Consider the following 20,405-nt stretch of genomic DNA (forward strand, 5'->3'; position numbering starts at 1 on the left):
TTAAACCGTGAACCTTCCAGCTGCTGGTCCGCCTCTCTAATCTCTAGGCTACTGCATATCATTCAGGTTTGTCCTATCTTGAATTTTGATCCAGCAAATATTCCAATATGACTTTCAGACATCTCTATCTACAAATCATTGAATTAAGAGTAAGATAAAGAACATAATAGTTCACACATAGAAGTCTACCCTGAAGGTGTAGGCCTACTGTAGGTTACAGACTGTGTATTGGCTCAATAATAGCCCTCATAACATCACCAAATACAATCCAAGGCTTCTGCATTCAACCCGTTGCACGTCCAGTGTATTCAGTGTGAATGTAAAGTCTGGGGTTGTTGGGGTGATGATGGGGGCCGGTATTGTCTGAGTGGTTGGGGAGATTAAATGTCAGGGTGACTGCTCTGCTGTAACGGCACAGTCTCCACTCCAGTGACAACACACTTATGAGGCAGCTCCTTAATCAGGTACCCCCCTGAGTCTCTCCTCAAACCTCTGAGTCCCCCAGACAGTCTCTGTGTAGCCTCCTTCAGCCCCTATGTCCACCTATACCAGCCCCAGGCCCTGTGGGCCCCATGGCCAGCTCAGCAAGGAGCCCCTGGCTCTGGGAGGGCAGGTGGAACATGGGCAGCTCTTGGAACAGCTCTGGGAGACCTCTCTCACTGCTGGGGGGCTTGGCAGAATGGGCCTCAAAGTGGACCAGGAGGAAGCGTTCTCCAGCACAACCTAGTTTGTGGTCCGCCTTGATGCAGCTCAGAGCGGCACTGAACACGTCTGCATACGGGGAGGACAAGCCCTGGAGAAGCCCCTTATTCTCCCCCCTCCACCTCCTCACCCCCCTCCTCCTTCTCCACTCCCTGGACTATGTCCTTTCCCTGTTGGCCCTGCTGGTCCCACTGTCGAACCCAGTCCTCTGTCCTCTCCCAGGCTGCCTGTGTCAGTACCAGTATTGCCCGGCCCCCTTGGCTATCCAGGGGCTGCAGCTGGGAGTGCAGCCAGGGCAGGGGCCCCAGAGAGCACAGCTCAGCCCGACTCCACAGGTCCACAGAGACACTGAGGCCCTGGGAACACAGAGAGGAACCGAGCTCACACACCAGCTCTGACACAGAGCCATCCACGTCCGGCGGGCTCAGCAGCACTATGTGTCCCCTGTTGGCTACTACAGAGGGGGGGAGATAAGGAAGGAGGGAGGGAAGGGAGGGAGGGAGGGAGGGAGGGAAGGAAGGAAGGAAGGAAGGAAAGGAAGGAAGGAAAGAAGGAAGGAAGGAAGGAAGGAAGGAAGGGAGGGAGGGAGGGAGGGAGGGAGGGAGGGAGGGAAGGAAGGAAGAGGAAGGAAGGAAGGAGGAAGGAAGGAAGGAAGGAAGGAAGGAAGGAAGGAAGGAAGGAAGGAAGGAAGGAAGAAAGGAAGGAGGAAGGAAGGAAGGAAGGAAGGAAGGGAGGGAGGGAGGGAGGGAGGGAGGAAGGAGGGGAGGGAGGGAGGGGAGGGAAGGAGGAAGAGGGAAGGAGAAGGGAGGGAGGGAGGGAGGGAGGGAGGGAGGGAGGGAAGGAAGGAAGGAGTGAGGGAGGAAGGAAGGAAGGAAGGAAGGAAAGAGGGGGAGGGAAGGAAGGAAGGAAGGAAGGAAGGAAGGAAGGAAGGAAGGAAGGAAGGAAGGAAGGAAGGAAGGAAGGAAGGAAGGAAGGAAGGAAGGAAGGAAGGAAGAGGGAAGGAGGGAGGGAGGGAGGGAGGGAGGGAGGGAGGGAGGGAGGGAGGGAGGGAGGGAGGGAGGGGAGGGACAGAAATAAGAAATGAAGGAGGGAATGAGGGAGGGAATGAGGGAGGGAGGCAAAGGGCAGGGGGATTTAGTGACATTAATTTTCCATTGTTTTTCAATGATTATTGCTAGATGAATATGTATCTTCTTTATTTTCATATTGTACATTTGGAGTATGAGAAACCTGCTTACTTCGACCACACTCCTTCTGGTGCCATTCCCATGCCCACCCTGTTGGAGAGACAGAAATGTGATGTGAAACACACTGATATGGTTCTGTAACACAGAGTCTCCTGTGTCATTTCATGAGTTTTTGGTCCTTTACAAAAAGCCTTGGGCCATTGTCCACCCCCCAAATTCCTAACTGTAGTAAACACCCACAAGTCAGTCAGAGAGACACATGAATAGAGCTATTGAGAGGAGTGTGAATCTGGGACACTGAGGAATACACGTAGTATAGGAAAGATATTAATTCTTCTAAAATGTGTTTTGTTGTATTTTACCTCTTTCTCCCCAATTTCGATCTTGTCTCATCACTGCAACTCCCCAACCGGAGGAAAAGGTCAAGTCACGTGTCCTCCGAAACATGACCGCCTAACCGCGCTTCTTAACACCCACCCACTTAACCCGGAAAACAGCCGCACCAAGTAAAGCCCCCCCGGCCAAACCCTCCCCTAACCCAGACAACACTGGGCCAATTGTGCACCACCTCATGGGACTCCCCACAGCCGGTTGTGATACAGCCCGGTATCAAACGCAGGTCTGTAGTGACGCCTCTATGCAGTGCAAGCCCTCTTTCTCTACATTTTGATCTCATTTAAAACTCCTCCTCTCTCTCTCTATTAAGAATTATTTAGTGGGAGGCAGAGAGTACATCCGTGGTGAGAAGAGCCTAGCACTCACTTCACCACAGTGTAACACAACACAAACCTAACACAAGTTTAACACTTTTGGACTCTTTTTGTCTCTACACACAGTGCCTTTGCATGTGTGTAGTCGGGGAGAAGGACCAGAGTGACTCACGTTTCAGTTTACCATGCAGGAAATATAGACAAATTGCTGCTAGGACAGCCAGCATAAGGGAGACCAGGACCAACAGACTCCAGCGCCAGTGCCACCAACTGGCTGAGAGGGAGAAGTACATATATGATTATTTTCCAATCCTCCTAGAATTTCTTACTAGCTTCCCTACTGTGAACGTTTGTTTTACTGAGCATACAAATACATACTTTATTGATGAATCAGATTTGAACATAACAGCCATCTTTTAACACACCAAAAATCTGAGAAGTGGTCAGGAAATGGTACTTGTATTAATTTTAGTAGGATCCATATCAACTTTGATAACAGGGTGATTCTACGGAAATGGTGGATCTTGAAGAGCCAACATAAAAAATAAAAACAACTTTGTTTTTAACCAAAAAATTACAGTCAGATAATAGTTAACCGTTTACCATTATAAATCAACATAAAAGCCAGCTTAATGTATTTTTAGAAAGTGCAGTCTTTTTGTGACTTTATTTTAGATGACAATTCAGGCTTTCCTGAATGTAATTTCACAAAGCAATTTGCATATATAATCAAAGACAGAGAAGGTTAATGCTAATATGAAGATTATTCAAAAAACGAGTAATAATTTACTATAAAATGGGATGTGTAAAGTTCTATTGTGCAAAAAATTAATTATACCACGTCTTTTGTGTTGTAACATCAGAAATGATTGAGGTTGAGTCATCAGAATTGGTTTATCATATTCTTAAAATGCTTACTAATGAATGCAGCAGCAGTTGGGTAGATACAAATAAACATATTCTATAAAGATGGGCAACTCGGATGCCAGAACACCAATATGCCATGCAGTAACACCAGTGACGCGACATAACATCAGTGAAACAATGTGAAACCAATGACATAACATATGATTATTTCATACAAATTTGATCAATTTAGTAATATTTTTTTACAAATCATTTTGTAACATGTGTTGATTTCATATGAACAATAAAATGAAGGTTATTGGTCAAAGATTAAGACCAAAAGCCTATTGACTAAAATGTATTTCCTAACACAACATTGTCGTACAAGCATAAAACTTGTCTATTAGAACTATAGAAACACAAGAACAATAGAAACACAACATTGAATGTAAACTAAGACTAACGTTTCCCAAAAGCACTGATATAAACATATTGTATGCAGTAAAACATGTTCATGGAGTAGGCCTATTTCCTGTTCTCATTATTTCCCATACTAACTTCACTTTTACTTGAGATGTGTTTGTCTTCAGAAAAGTTTGTCCATATGTTTCTCTTTGTCATGTTATCGTGTCACGTCCATCTTTTATCATCTCCGAGCCAGTCTCCATTGATTTCTAGCCACTGACGGCTTCTTCTCTTGTGGCCAGTTCACATCTGCCACTTTCACACGTTCAGGTGCTCCTCCAAGTACTTCCAGATACTGTGGTCAATCTGAGCTGATCTTTTGTTCACTGGCAGCAGCTTTGGCATCAGACACACAATCTGGTCATCCCCATACCAGTTGATATCATTTTACATTTACATTTTAATCATTTAGCAGACACTCTTATCCAGAGCGACTTACAGTTAAGTGAGTGCATATATTATTTTTTTAATTTTTCATACTGGCCCCCCGTGGGAATCGAACCCACAACCCTGGCGTTGCAAACGCTCATGCTCTACCAACTGAGCTACATCCCTGCCTGCCATTCCCTCCCCTACCCTGGACGACGCTGGGACAATTGTGCGCCGCCCCATGGGTCTCCCGGTCGGCTACGACAGAGCCTGGATTCGAACCAGGATCTCTAGTGGCACAGCTAGCACTGCGATGCAGTGCCTTAGACCACTGCACCACTCGGGATATCATCTCTTGGGCTTGGCCAGAAGAACTTGTTGACTCCATTCCTGTGCATGCGCTTAACTTTAACGTTGTGTTCTTCGACCTCCAGTATAACACCAGGGTATGGTTGTTCATCGTAGTTCACAATGCACCACTATCCAGTGTGGTGAGCCTTGATGACATCTAGACGAAGTGGAGTTGAGGTATCTGGGTCGATGACATCTGTTTGATGTGGAGGTGAGTGCCAGAGTCCCTTACCTTCTGATAGAAAGGCATCCGTTATGTCTTTCCTGTGGTGGACCAAGAGGTCAGCTGACCTCTTTAGTGAACCCCCCACTCGATCCGGAGCACCCTTTCCTTCACTGGCCTCAAAAAAGTCCCACGTACTCCCCTGGAAGCCCTTCTTGAAAGGTTCAGTGCCAAACATATAGAAGTTGCCCTTCTGTTTATATTGGGTGGCAGGGCCATCACTGAAGAAGTGAAAGCTTTGCACGGTAGGGTACTGCTGCTTTATCATGTCCAGGACGGGGTCCAGGTGAGCCCATATGGCTGCTGGGTCATGACTTCTGCTGGGTGAGATGGTGCAGAAGGAGATAGGGGCCTCCTCTGCCACATAGAAGACACCAGTGTGGATCGTCGCCTGCTTGTGTGAACCCCCGAAGTGAACTGACTGGTTCTCTGAAGCATGCTTGTATGTGAAGTTTTCACTAAAATCTATATGGATCAGGCAGTCATTGGTCAGGTTCTCTCTCAAGGTCCGGTAGCTGTGGTACTGCCATTGGATGTTGAACAGATGTCTCCTAAATTTAAAGAGCCTATCCTGGAACTGGGTCACCAGCTCTTCCTCGGTTATGGCTATATCCTTCTTCACAGTGATGAAGCTACTTTTCTCTTATTCTTCATTTGCTCTGTTGTGCTCTATCTTCTCCAGACACCACTGAGTGAGCGACACCTCTTCGTTGGATTGCTGTCTAGCAGTTAGTGCAGTGGAGTGTTCACATTCTTGGCATTCGCCATAGGCACATGCCTTTGAATTGTTACAAACTGTGCTATCTGCAATCTCCTCCAGGTTGCTGGACTGTGAGTTCTCAACAGTCTTGCACTGGCAAGTTTCTCGGTCGCTCTCCTGTGGTGTCAAACCCAAAAAGGGTCTCTCCCTGCAGAAGAAGGGATCAACACTGTCTCTCCTGCTCTCAACATCTCTCTGTTTTTCTGTCTGACCCGACATTGCTTTCGCTACTTTTTCCTCTTTCTGTGAGATTATTCACTCTCTTTCTTTTTTGACTCTCTAAATCCTTTAAATAAGTAAGTCGGGTTTTTTTCAAGGTAAGCTGCTCTGCTGTCTGGGTCAGCATCCCTGCGCTGTCGTAGTCTTTGCTTTTCAGCAGCACTTACTTTTTAATTTGCCATATTTATCAAAAGGAAAGACATTATGTTACAAATTACAATATTGAAACAGTATAAAACCTTACATTGATATAAAAAGTTAGCAGTGTTATTGATTGTGACTGGTGTTACTGTCATGTCACTGGTGTTACCAGCAGGAACAGGAACACCAGTGATGTAACACCAGTGACGAATCTGCTGACAAGATGGCATATCTAAAATGGGGGCCACAGTAGCTCAAACCACACTTCTTAAATTGTAAATAAATCACTTAAAAATGTGATTGGATCAATTATTTCAATCATATTTCCTGTCCCCATACTATAAACTGCATAACACCAGTGAAGCCTTTTAAAGCTTCGCATTAAATTACCAAATGAATCATCAAATTGCTAACATATGAAGAGAGAGTGCAGAATCACCATGTGCTCTTCAAAACAGCCCCACCTGCAATTAACCTTTGACCCAGGAAGAAGTTGGCAGGATGTTGCATTTTTTCAAAGTGTTTTGAAAAAGGGTAACACCAGTGACATGAAATTGAGGGACAGCTATTCCCTGTAAAGTAATTATAATATTTAGTTGATATTTTAGCTTTTTAATTAATTCCCTAAAGAGCTATAATACTTTACTTTGTATTATGGCATTTAAAGTTGGAGAACAAAATATATTTTGACTCAAAATATGTCACTAGACCATGACTCCTGACTCGAAGGACAAGCCATTTTCATGGTGCTGACCGTGTTCTACGATAATATGAAAAATATAATTTGCAATATAACTGTCTTACATATGTTTATTAACAATAAAACATTTCAATTAAAACAAAAACATATATTTTGTGTCATTATCTTATTTGTTTTGGTGTTTTTCCCTGGTGGTTAAGGCAGGGGACAGGAAAGCCACCATTTTCATAGAATTTAGTCATTTAGCAGACGCTCTTCTCCAGATCGACTTACAGTTAGTGAGTGCATACATGTTTTTTTTGTTTTTTTTCATACTGGCCCGCCGTGGGAAACGAACCCACAACCCTGGCGTTGCAAACGCCATGCTCTACCAACTGAGCTACACGGGACTATCACCCAACAATGATACTTCAGCCCTCTCCTAAAATACTCACAGTCAATGGGACAGAAGGGGCCAAGCTCACTGTGCTTCCCTTTAACCTTCACCTGGAGGGACAGAGACCCCCCCACACACACACACACACACACACACACACACACACACACACACACACACACACACACACGACACAAACAAACACAAACACACACACACACATTTACCATAAGATGAGCTCTCATCATGATACGACAGGATCCCAGTTTAATACTGGGGAACAACGAGAGTGAACCAGTAGAAGTGTCTTACCATCACACAGAGATCAAGGCCAGGTTTGACATCCACAAACACACCGGGCATCAGCTGAAACATAAACATAAAACAAATATATCTATCATTCAATCAAAATATGTCTTATTCATATCTCACCAGACCATAAAAAAGCCACAAGTAAAAAACTAAACAAACAATTGCTACAAATGATGAGAGTATATCCCAATGACAAAAAGGTCACTAAAGATGCATCAATAAAAAGGGGACAAAATGATCAAAAGCATCCATCAAATGCTTCGATATACGTACCCAGTGTCCCCTGTCGTTTTCCCTCCATATGTCATCTGACAGACGCTGCCTAAAGGCAACCAGCTCTGTGCACCTGTCCTTGTCCAAGCCTGCATCTTTCTGGCAGTGCCACACTTCAGCCTCCATCCTACAGGGGGCAGTCAGGTTCCAGGATAGCATGGCACCACCACTGTTCATTTGGCCCTGCACCACAGATACTGACACATTCTCCCATACGTTCCTCTGCAACAGCTCTGGAAGAGAGAGATACAGGTATAAGATACTGTACTTTATAGTGGAGTTACAGATGCAATGGGAATCAACATCATGGCCCACATTCATTACTGTCATAGTGTAACACAGGTGTAGCAAGAAGGATGCTACATGGTTCTTCTCTTACCGGTGTGGTTTCTAAAGGGACAGCTCATAGATCGACGAGACCTCTCGTCTCCTGTATCCCACCACACCTGAAATACACACACACCAATTAACACACACCGATTAACACACACCTGAAACACACACACCGATTAGCACACACTGATTAACACACACCTGAAACACACACACACCGATTAACACACACCTGAAACACACACCCCGATTAGCACACACTGATTAACACACACACACCGATTATTAAAACACACAAAAAACAGAGAATTCAAGTGAGCAACACAAAATGTATAACCTTGTCACTGAGTTGGATGTTTCTAGTAGCAGCACTACTGACAAAAGTACTGTAGGCCTAATCCAGGTTGGTAATGAAAAAGGGGAAATAAGATCAGTACCTGGAAGCACATGCAGGGGGTGACAGAGTGCAGTGGAACCGTCCTCTCCTTACAGGGCTGTAGGACAACAAACAACATGTTATCATTGAAGAGGGAAGGGTGAAAGTCTGAGAAAATCATTGCCTATTAACTGAGTTAAAAAGAAAGCCAAGTACAACACGGACCCTGCACACTCCGTTATCTTCATGTTGTATGCACATTTCCAGTGGGTAGGGGCTGTCCTCTTCCTTGTCGACTCGCAGCCTCACCTCACGCCTCTCCTGATCAATCAGAGCGCTGAAACTGGGGACTGACAGACACACCAGCCAATTAGAGAACAGAAAAATGTTTCTCTCTCTTCAAATAAACCAGAATCATTATGGAAAAACAGAACAAATGCCACGGATAAAATATGTATTGGTTTGGATAGTCCCCTACAGATGGTTTATATATGCTCAACTGACTAGCAGCAAACTGTTCAACTACTTTAATTATCCACTAGCCGTAAGTCGCTCTGGATAAGAGCATCTGCTAAATGTAAAAATGTAATGTAATGTCTTAACACTAACCCTAACTCTAACACTAACCTTTAACCCTAATCCTAACTCTAACTCTAACCCTTAACCCTAATCCTTGGCCTAGCCCTAGGCAAGATGTTGCATGTCAACAGGGAGGCAATCGATAATCGAATTAGCATAAAAAAATCCCTATAACAACCTGTCAGTTTAAGCTAGACATGTCTGTTTTTGCACCGCATCCGACCATGTCGCACTTCCGCATCTGCGATGAAAGGTGACAGAGCGGTGTTTGTCAGACCATGAGACATCCCGAAAATTGGTCTTAACTATTATGACCCCTCTATGGAAAGATGAGACTCTCACGAACACGATGGTGTTCCCCGTTTTGCTCTACAACCCCGACAAGCGTCTGAAGGGAACTCGTCTGAAGTCGGTACAGCCAATCTGCCAACTTCTGTCTGTAGTGTCCGAACAGTTTGGTCTACACACTAATATGATCCCTCTGTATAAAGGTGAGACTCTCATGAACACGTACATGTCAGTGTTGCTCTAGGAGGCCCACTGACTTCACAAGACTCGTCTGAAGGTCCGCCAGTAACCAGAAATATTGGCATCCTTGCACTTTTTAAAATAATGCACCTCAGTCGAAGGTCATGGGCCTTCCAGCAGGACAATGACCCCAAACACACTTCAAAAAGCACCCAGGAATGGTTCAAGACAAAACGCTGGACTGTTCTGATGTGGCTAGCAATGAGTCCAGATCTAAATCCCATTGAAAACTTGTGGAGAGATCTGAAAACAGCAGTTGGGAGAAAGCACCCTTCAAAAATCTGGGAGAACTGGAGCAGTTTGCACAAGAGGAGTGGGCCAAACTGCTAGTACAGAGGTGCAGGAAGCTCATCGATGGCTATAGGAAGCGCTTGATTGCAGTTCTTTTGACCAAAGGCTGTGCTACCAAATATTAAGTCTAGGGTGTCAATAATTTTGTCAATGCCATTTCTGTTTATTTTCTGATTTAAATGGATATATTATGTTCTGAATAAAAAACTAATGGTCTGTAATATTAACAGTGAAATAAATAATTGTGGAGACCAAATACTTTGGTAAATTTCAATGTATTTTTAGGGAAAATTTTGAGTTACTTGAATAAAGTTTAAGGGTGCCAATATTTATGGCCATGACTTATGGTACATCGAGTGTCAAAAATAAGCGGTTAAATACATGTAAAAAAAACAGGGGGACTATCTGTTGTTCCATTTAGTGAATCTGTTATGCAGTATGAAGAAAATGTATGTACTCACTAACTGTAAGTCGCTTTGGATAAGAGCGTCTGCTAAATGACTAAACATGTAAATGTAAAAATTCAATGTGTTTGTATGGGCTAATAGCAGTAAGGCCCAAAATAATTTTTAATCAAATCATTGTGTAATATATATATTTTTTATACTTCAAGGGGTCTTAAAATTCAAAATCAAAGTTAAATGATCCTTGATATGACCTTCTTAAAACAATTCCATATAGCTTAGTAGAACCCCTCCCCTGGCTTAGACAGGCCTTAGATGCTTAAGGGTTAAGCATCTATAGAGGACTATCCATTACAGTAAGACCAATATTACAGTGAGAAACATTAAAGTGAGACCAATATATCTGCACACAGGACTCAGGAGATGTAATAACAATAGAATTAGAATTAGCTGAATATAAATAGAACCAGATTGAATGCTGTACAGGACTTCCTGTTTTTACTTCTTGCTTAACTCCTGTGGATACACTCCTGAATTTGGATACCCATTCTAGTAATTCTATTTATATGGTAATAACAACATGGGAACCATAGAAACAAACAAACATAGAACATAGTGCATGTAACTCACCGTCACACTCTTCTACAACCCCCTGTGCAGCGGATGAGCACACTAAGGGCAGAGAGAACAAATAACTATCAGATTTCAACATTTCAGATGATCAATTACTAACAAATATGTATTGACAGTCAAAGCAATGATATAAGCTGTTTGATCACTATGGGAATTGCAATACCTTCATCCACTGAGGGAAGCACCACTTTAGAGTGATGGGAGCAAACATACACAGTCACCTGACTGTTGAAGGACACAGCATTATCTTTCAGCAGCAGTGACAGCCATACCTGCTGGGTGTAGATGAACATGGACATGAATCACACACACATACACACACACACACACACACACACACACACAAATTTTTGTCATTTAGCAGACGCTCTTATCCAGAGCGACTTACAGTTAGTGAGTGCATACATTTTTCATACTGGCCCCCCGTGGGAATCGAACCCACAACCCTGACGTTGCAAGCGCCATGCTCTACCAACTGAGCATGGAAGCACGCACATACACATGCACGCACACGCACACACACATTCAGATGCACACATGTACATTTAGATGGAATATACCTCGGATGTAGCTTGCCCATCCAGAGCAGCAGGGATCACTGTGAACTCCAGCTTCTTGCACATATCCATTTCTAGCTCTGGTACGTTGTAACATACACTCACATATGATGCTGAAACACACAGAGAACACATTAGGCCGCAGGAGTGAGGATGGCATGACTTACTGACACAAGATGAGAGTATTTGCAATAAACCATGCATTAGAAGCTAATAAGGGTGCACTCTACCAAAATGTTCTCTTTTAACATTTTAACAGCAGAGGTTAAAATTGAAAAAAGGGGGTTTAGAGTATTCATACACCTGTCTGGTGCTTTCTGGGCTGGATGTCAAGGCGAATGTGTAGGCAGGGTCTGCATGCTGTGCCCTGTCTGCAGCACAGCACCGGCTGCACCTCCAGACCCCTGTGATCGACAGGACACTCTGGGTTCAGAACCATAGCACCTGCCTTCACTGTGCAGTTAGAGAGACTCTGATGAGAGACAAGGTAAACAGTCACTACACAACTACCGTTATTGTATGCAAGTACTATACTCTATTCATCCATTCATACACAATGACTACACACCTACCGGTGAGTACCTTACTGTGTTCAACCCAGTGACGTGCAGTCAGGGTAGGCAGGTTAGCCAGTGCCTACCCTGTGATAATCTAATCAAAATAACTGTTATGAAAAGCCAAATAAAAAATATAATAAAAAATAGATTTTCACAACAACAACAAAAATATTGAATGTTTTTTCTCAATGATTCTGGTGGTTTGTATGTTGAAAATACCAACATTTGCTAAAACTGCATTAAAAGAAATTCAGGAGAGGCACCAGGGTATGCATCACCGATTGTCGAATGCAGTGCCTACCTTCCCCTTCATTGAAATGCATTCAAATCGCATTTGTCACGAACAGAAGAGGACCCAAGAGCGCAAGTTCAAATTCAGAGTTCTTTATTCAAGGTTACAGGCGGGAAGAGGAGTCCCAGGGGTGTCAGGGGTCTTTCAGGGTCCTCCTGTGGGTACCTGTGCTCCGGGGGTCACCAAATGTCCGGGGGTGTCCAGTCCAAGTGCTTAGTGTGTGTGTTCCCCAGTGATGGAGCGGCGTATCGGGCTGAGGGTGGTGAAACGTCTGGGCACGCTCATCTGGTGGTCGGAGACCGGAGGGGCTGAAGATCGGAGAGTAGTCGAGGTCCAGAAGGCAGGTTGGGATAGACGGGGCAGTAGAACAAGGAGGCAGTCAAGAAAGGATCGGTATCACAAACAGGAGTCAGAGCGCAGACAGGCAGGTTACTGGTCCGGGTTTGAAGACGATCTGACAGGGCTTGGCTGAAAACCAGGGCTTGATATACTGGGAGTGGTAGTGGGGAAATGCAGTTCAGCTGGCAGAGTAATTAGAACAGAGTGAGGCAAGGTGAGGATGGTGAGTGGGAAATGCAGTGCAGCTGGCCAGGTAACAAGAGCAGAGCAGGGCAGGTGGAGCTAGTTAGGCTGAGTAGAGAGAGGGAGGTGAGCAGAGTGGAAGATAATTGAATGCAATTAATGTTGCTACCAGGGAGAGAGAGTGCTCATGACAGCATTCCTGACTCCAGTCACTGTTGATGGACTGGGCAAACACTGCATAATCCCTATTGCGCTAGCTACATTCATTTCATTGAGCGGATTTCATAGTTTGTACATGCGTATTGCCTTAAAAATGTTTTGGGATATCAGAGATACTCACCTCTTCCTCTCTGTGGATATGCAGTTCTTATGGTCGTGTTTACATAGTTTGGCACTGGCATCCCCTGAGTGTCATCTAACATTAATGAAGTTAACTAGCTAGCATAAAAAATAACCTAACAAAACGGATATTATGCACTTCAAAAAAGTTCCATTCATCCAAAAGGATAGATTAGTGGATTTAATTTACAAGTGAAGGTTAGCCTTTAGCATTTTCCTTTGCAATTAGCAGGCCATGAATGAACATGAGAATAACTGGTTTATTACAAATGCGTAAAACATATGTAACTTGCTCCATGATTATCAGTCGCATGGACCACGACATACATTTGAACTATATATACTGTAGAAAAGAGAAGATTTCAAGCTTCATAATGATATCAAATGTGTGTATCAACTGTCAAAACTCTGATTAGTTGTTAAGAGAAAATCACCCCAGAAGTGTGCTCTAATATTTCAGCCCCTGGCACCATTTGCATTCTGCACGCAGCAACGCAAGTGCCACTGTAGAATACATTGTATGTCTGACTGTTATTTAGCATAATGTGTAGCTTGCTAGCTACTTAATTAACAGTTGAACAAGATAATGTGCTATCTAGCTTGTTTGTTTATTAAAACTGTGTAGGCTAGCAAGCTAAACAGCTTCTTATATTGTCCATATATTGGTCTTTAGTGCCACCTATCGGTTGTGAATGACTGTTAGAGTTGAGCTGTGTGATTTTATCGGATGATATGAAATGTGCGGCCATCGGAGACTATCGCTTGTGTATCATCTGTGTTTACATATGGTTAATTATTTTTCTTAATTTTGGTTAATAGCCTTTGTCACTCTGGTTGTTGGAGCTATCTGTTGTATGGTAAGCTTGGGCTTCATCAATGTGATTCTTGTAAGTACATCTGCCATTGATAACGAGCCATCAGACAGGCAAAGCGTCAATACAGGACTAAGATCAAATCCTACTACGCAGGCTCTGACGCTCACCGGATGTGGGAGGGCTTGCAAACTATAATGGATTAGAAAGGGAAACCCAGCCATGAGCTGCCCAGTGACGCGAGCCTACCAGAAAAGTTAAATGCCTTCTATGCTCGCAAGCAACACTGAACCAGACATGAGATTACCAGCTGTTCTGGACGACTGTGTGATCACGCTCTCTGTAGCCGATTTGAGTAAGACCTTTAAACAGGTTAACATTCACAAGGCCGCAGGGCCAGATGAATTACCAGGACGCGTACTCAGTTCATGTGCTGACCAGCAGGCAAGTGTCTTCACTGACATTTTCAACCTCTCCCTGACACAGTCTGTAATAGCTACATGTTTCAAGCAGATCACCATAGTCCCTGTGCCCAAGAACGCCAAGGTAACCTGTCTAAATGACTATCACCCCATAGCACTCACATCTGTAGCCATGAAATGCTTTGAAAGGCTGGTCATGGCTCATATCAACACCATCATCCCATATGACCCACTCCAATTCACATACCTCCTGAACAGATCCACAGATGACGGAATCTATATTGCACTCCACACTGCCCTCTCCCACCTGGACAAGAGGATCACCTATGTGAGAATGCTGTTAATTGACTACAGCTCAGCGTTCAACACCATAGTACCCTCCAAGCTCATCAACTAAGGACCCTGGGACTGAACACCTCCCTCTGCAACTGGATCCTGGACTTCCTCCAGTTCCTCCATGCTGACCCACAACACGGGGCCCATCAGGGGTGCGTGCTTAGTCCCCTCTTCAGCCACGACTGCGTGGCCGTGCACAACGCCAACACCATCATTAAGTTTGCTGAGGTAGGCCTGATCACCGATGACGATGAGACAGCCTATAGGGAGAAGGTCAGAGACCTGGCAGTGTGGTGCCAGGAAAACAACCTCTCCCTCAGTGTCAGCAAGACAGCATGCCCCCATTCACATCGACGGGGCTGTAGTAGAGCAGGGTCAAGAGCTTCAAGTTCCTTGGTGTACACATCCCTAAGCATCTATCATGGTCCACACACACCAACACAGTCGTGATGAGGGCACGACAGCGCCCTCAGATCCTCAAATAATTATACAGCTGCACCACTGAGAGCATCTTGACTGGCTGCATCACCGATTTGTATGGCAACTGCTTGTATCCAACCACAAGGTGTTAAAGAGGGTAATGCTTACGGCCCAGTACATCACTGGGGCCAAGCTCCTTGCCATCCAGGGCCTCTATACCAGGCTGGGTCAGAGGAAGGCCCTAAAAATTGTAAAAGATTCCAGCCACCGAAGTCATAGTCTGTTCTTTCTGCTACCGCAAGGCAAGCAGTACCGATGCAGCAAGTATGGAACCAATAGGACCCTGAACAGCTTCTACCCCCAAGCCATAAGACTGCTAAACAATTAGTTAAATAGTTAACCAAATAGCTAACCCGACTATCTGCATTGACCCTTTTTGCACTATATTTTTTGACTCATCACATATGCTGCTGCTACTGTTTTATTATATATCCTGTTGCCTAGTCACTTTATTCCTAGTTATATGTACCTCAATTACCTCGTACCCCTGCACATCGACTGGTACCTGGTACCTCGTGTGTATAGTCAAATTATCGTTACTCGTGTATTTATTATTACTTTTATGATTACTTGTTTTTACTTTTCTATGATTTCTCTATTTTCTTTCCCTTTGCATTGTTGGGAAGGGCCCCTAAGTAAGCATTTCACTGTTAGTCTACACCTGTTGTTTACGAAGCATGTGACAAATACATTTTGGTTTGATTTGAGCCAGTGCCTACCCAGCCACTGACCTCTCCACACGTCACTGATTCAACCACACATACACGGTCACTAGGCCTGCACAACTACTGGTAAGTACTATGCTGTATTCATCCATACATACAGTGCCTTCAGAAAGTATTCATACCCCTTGACTTATTCCACATTTTGTTGTGTTACAGCCTGAATTCAAAATGTATTAAATATTATTTTTGTTCACTCATCTATACACAGTACTCCATAATGACAAAGTGAAATATGGAAATATCTCATTAACATTAGTATTCATGCCCTTGAGTCAATACTTTGTAGAAGTACCTTTGGCAGCGATTACAGCTGTGAGTCTTTCTGGGTAAGTCTCTAAGAGATTTCCACAGCTGAATTTGCCCATTATTCTTTTCAAGCTTTGGTTGTTGATCATTGCTAGGCAACAATTTTCAGGTCTTGCCATAGTAGATTTAAGTCAAAACTGTAGCTTTGCCACTCATGAACATTCACTGTCTTCTTGGTAAGCAACTCAGTGTAGATTTGGCCTTGTGTTTTAGGTTATTGCCCTGCTGAAAGGTGAACTAATCTCCCAGTGTCTGGTGGAAAGCAGACTGAACCAGGTTTTCCTCTAGGATTTTGCCTGTGCTTAGCTCCATTCCTTTTATTTTTTTATTCTGAAAAACTCCCCAGTCCTTAACGATTACAACCATACCCATAACATGATGCAGCCACCACTATCGTTGAAAATATGGAGAGTGGTACTCAGTAATGTGTTGTATTAGATTTGCCCCAAACATAACACTTTGTATTCAGGACAAAAAGTTCAGTTACTGACAAAAAGTTTTTTGCAGTATTCATTTAGTGCCTTGTTGCAAACAGGATACATGTTTTGGAATATTTTTTATTCTGTACAGAGTAGTATTGTGGAGTAACTACAATGTTAGTTCGTTTTCTCCTATCACAGCCATTAAACTCTGTAACAGTTTCAAAGTCATCATTGGCCTCCAGCAACTAAGTTAGGAAGGACGCCTGTATCTTTGTTGTGACTGGGTGTATTGATACACTATCCAAAGTGTAATTAATAACTTCACCATGCTCCAACATAATCCAGGTAGAATCAGGAATTCCCCAGGGCAGCGGTCTAGGCACCTTACTTTTTAAAATCTTTACTAATGACATGCCACTGGCTTTGAGTAAAGCCAGTGTGTCTATGTATGCGGATGAGTCAATACTATACACGTCAGCTACTACAGTGAGTGAATTCACTGCAACACTTAACAAAGAGCTGCGGTGACTTTCAGAATGTGTGCCAAGGAATAAGTTAGTCCTAAATATTTCAGAAACTAAAAGCACTGTATTTGGGACAAATCAATCACTAAACCCTAAACCTCAACTAAATATTGCAATGAATAATGTGGAAATTGAGCAAGTTGAGGTGACTAAAGTGCTTGGAGTAACCCTGGACTGTAAACTGTCATGGTCAAAACATGTTGATACAACAGTAGTTAAAATGTTGAAAAGTCTATCCGTAATAAAGCACTACTCTACCTTCTTAACAACACTATCAACAAGGCAGGTCCTACAGGCCCTTGTTTTGTCGCACCTGAACTACTGGTCAGTCGTGTGGTCAGGTGCCACAAAGAGGGATTTAGGAAAATTACAATTGGCTCAGAACAGGGCAGCACTGCTGGCCCTTAAATGTACATGGAGAGCTAACATTAATAATATGCATGAAAATCTCTCATGGCTCAAAGTGGAGGAGAGATTGACTTCATCACTACTTGTTTTTGTAAGAACTGTTAACATGCTGAAGTCATTCAGAAATCATGTTAAACACTATTATTGCACACAGAGTGAGTCTATGCAATTTATTATGTGACTTGTTAAGCTAATTTTTACTCCTGAACTTATTTAGGCATGCCATAACCAAGGGGTTGAATACATATTGGCTTGCCATAAGAAATACCTATTGACTCAAGATATTTTAGCTTTTCATTTTTAATGAATTGTCCAAAAGAATTAAAAACATAATTGCACTTTGACATTATGGGGTATTTTGTGTAGGCCAGTGCCAAAAAAAATCAAAATGTAATCAACACAACAAAATGTGGAAAAAGTCAAGTGGTGTGAATACTTTCTGAAGGCACTGTACAAGGTCACTACACAACTACCGGTAAGTACTTTACTGCATTTATACATACACAATGACTACTGACACACACACTGAGCCACACGGGATTTAGAGAAAGATATTAGACGTTGATACAACTTTTCTTTCTTCTGAGACACACTCACATGCACAATCACATGCACACTCACATGCACACACACACACACACACACACACACACACACACACACCTGTTCGGGGATCAGTTATCATCATGACTTAAATAAGTAACGTGCAAGTTGGAAAAAGGAAACTATTTAATCTGAAGTGATTGTTAACAGATAGTGGCATACAGTACATCCACTTTCTTTCTCTGTTCCGCTCCCATCTCTCGCTTTCCTCTTCCTCGTTTCTGTGTCCATCTCCTTACCGCCCCTCTCCCTCTCTCTCCCTCTCTCTCTCTCCCTCTCTCTCTCTCCCTCTCTCTCTCTCTCCCTCTCTCCCTCTCTCTCTCCCTCTCTCACTCTCTCTCTCCCTCTCTCTCTCCCTCTCTCCCTCTCTCTCTCCCTCTCTCCTCTCTCTCTCCCTCTCTCCCCCTCTCTCTCTCTCTCTCTCTCTCTCTCTCTCTCTCTCTCTCTCTCTCTCTCTCTCTCTCTCTCTCTCTCTCTCTCTCTCTCTCTCTCTTGCTCTTTCTCTCACTCACTCACACACACACACACACACACACACACACACACACACACACACACACACAATGATTGTTGACCTCTCGTTATAATGATCATTAGTTTATTACCTTTGAGCAGGTGAAGTGTTCACTCTCATAGTCAAGCATCTCCAACTCCAAAGCTGAAGCGAAAATCTGGATCGAGAGCAGGATTGCAAGCGACCACCACGAAAACATTGCTTTCATAATTTTCCTCAAATTCGACACATTCAGAGGTTTGTACCATTTGGATCCTCAAGCACTTGTTTCCTTCATCTGTGATTATCAACTGTTGTCAGATATGTCCACACACAATCCCATCAGTATGCCTCTGTGTATCTGGCGACATGGAAAACAAGTTGAGCAAGTCCGAAAATCAAGTTGAGCGAGTCCTATTTCCTGGCATTGGGCTTTGTTAGAAGTCTAGACTGAATCCAACTTCCTGATGTCAGACACCAGGCTGTGTCGAAGAATGGAGGGGATTACCTGAGGGAAACAGAGAGAGAGCAAAGTGCTGCCTATTAGCTAAGATTAGATAAGACATTTGTGACATGCCTTGCTCAATTTCAACTGGTACAGTAAAAATGAATGACAGCCTAGCCATGATAGAATGAGAGAATAGCTTAACCATGTAATTTAAGATAATATACATTGAGTATACAAAACATTAGGAACACCTTCCTAATATTGAGTTGCACCGCCCCAACTGAATAGTGTGTGTGAATTGCCCATTTATATCATTGGCACTAACAAAAGGGTTGGATTGTTCAGCAACATGAACAGTAAATGCTAACACAGCTTTGGTGATGAAAGGTATGTCACGGAGGTGACTATGTATCTATTAGAAGCTGTCCCCATACATTGCAATACACACTGAGTATACCAAACATTAGGAACACCTTCCTGATATTGAGTTCCACCCCACCCCTTTTGCCCTCAGAACAGCCTCAATTTGTCGGGGCATGGACTCTACAAGGTGTCGAAAGTGTTCTATAGGGATGCTGGCCCATGTTAACTCAAATGCTTCCCACAGTTGTGTCAAGTTGGCTGGATGTCCTTTGGGTGGTGGACCATCCTTGAAACACACAGCAAATTGTTGAGCGTGAAAAACCCAGCAGTGTTAGAGTTCTTGACACACTCAAACCAGTGCGCCTGGCACCTACCACCATACCCCGTTCAAAGGCACCTAAATATTTTGTCTTGCCAATTCACCCTCTGAATGGCACACATACACAATCCATGTCTCAATTGTCTCAAGGCTTAAAAATCCTTCTTTAACCTGTCTCCTCCCCTTCGTCTACACTGATTTGAAGTGGATTTAACAAGTGACATCAATAATAATAATAATAATAATATGCCATTTAGCAGATAAGGGATCATAGCTTTCACCTGAATTCACCTGGTCAGTCTATGTCATGAAAAGAGCAGGTGTTCTTAATGTTTTGTACACTCAGTGTATATCAAATGTAGTATGTTATTCTAATCAGTGGTTACATGAGCATACATGTGTAATACTTACAGCATAGATATTTTATCTTCACATCCATCTGTCAGAGTATATTGTATTCCTTGGTTGAAAAAGCTACAACTCTCCACAGTAAGAGAATACAGTGATTACATATCCAGGGAAATCCAACAGTTTCGTTGTTAGTGTGCTCTGTCATTGCCAGGTAACTGGTATATGGTAGGTTGAGTCATGTGGTGATTGTCTCTCAACCATGACATGATCCCTCCCCTCTGTGTCCTTGTCAAGCCCCCCCCCCAAAAAAAAGCAGTGACATTAAACCAATGGTAATAGACAAGGCAA

At 43.4% G+C, this 20,405-nt stretch overlaps 1 protein-coding gene across 4 annotated transcripts; it reads right to left on the reverse strand.

Annotated features, from left to right (window-relative positions):
- Window positions 1-738: 738 nt before the first annotated feature.
- LOC121578067 lies at window positions 739-20,291 on the reverse strand. 4 transcript variants are annotated; one of them, XM_041892154.2, is made up of 15 exons: window positions 20,118-20,291; window positions 18,689-19,084; window positions 11,639-11,807; window positions 11,339-11,448; window positions 10,942-11,053; window positions 10,776-10,817; window positions 8,569-8,693; window positions 8,405-8,461; window positions 8,014-8,080; window positions 7,635-7,867; window positions 7,362-7,415; window positions 7,108-7,159; window positions 2,772-2,873; window positions 1,941-1,979; window positions 739-1,156 (listed from the first exon to the last, which is right to left on the reverse strand). In XM_041892154.2, the coding sequence occupies exons 2-15, from the start codon at window positions 18,803-18,805 to the stop codon at window positions 807-809; spliced, it is 1,629 nt and encodes a 542-aa protein (XP_041748088.2). In that variant the 5' UTR covers window positions 18,806-19,084; window positions 20,118-20,291; the 3' UTR covers window positions 739-806. The 4 variants fall into 4 exon arrangements, with proteins under 4 accessions (XP_041748088.2, XP_041748090.2, XP_041748089.2 ...); XM_041892155.2 differs by having other exon boundaries at window positions 740-1,156; window positions 10,942-11,050; XM_045223763.1 differs by having other exon boundaries at window positions 925-1,058.
- Window positions 20,292-20,405: the final 114 nt, after the last annotated feature.

The sequence above is a fragment of the Coregonus clupeaformis genome, chromosome 12 (genome assembly GCF_020615455.1).
Source record: "Coregonus clupeaformis isolate EN_2021a chromosome 12, ASM2061545v1, whole genome shotgun sequence".
NCBI lineage: Eukaryota > Metazoa > Chordata > Actinopteri > Salmoniformes > Salmonidae > Coregonus > Coregonus clupeaformis.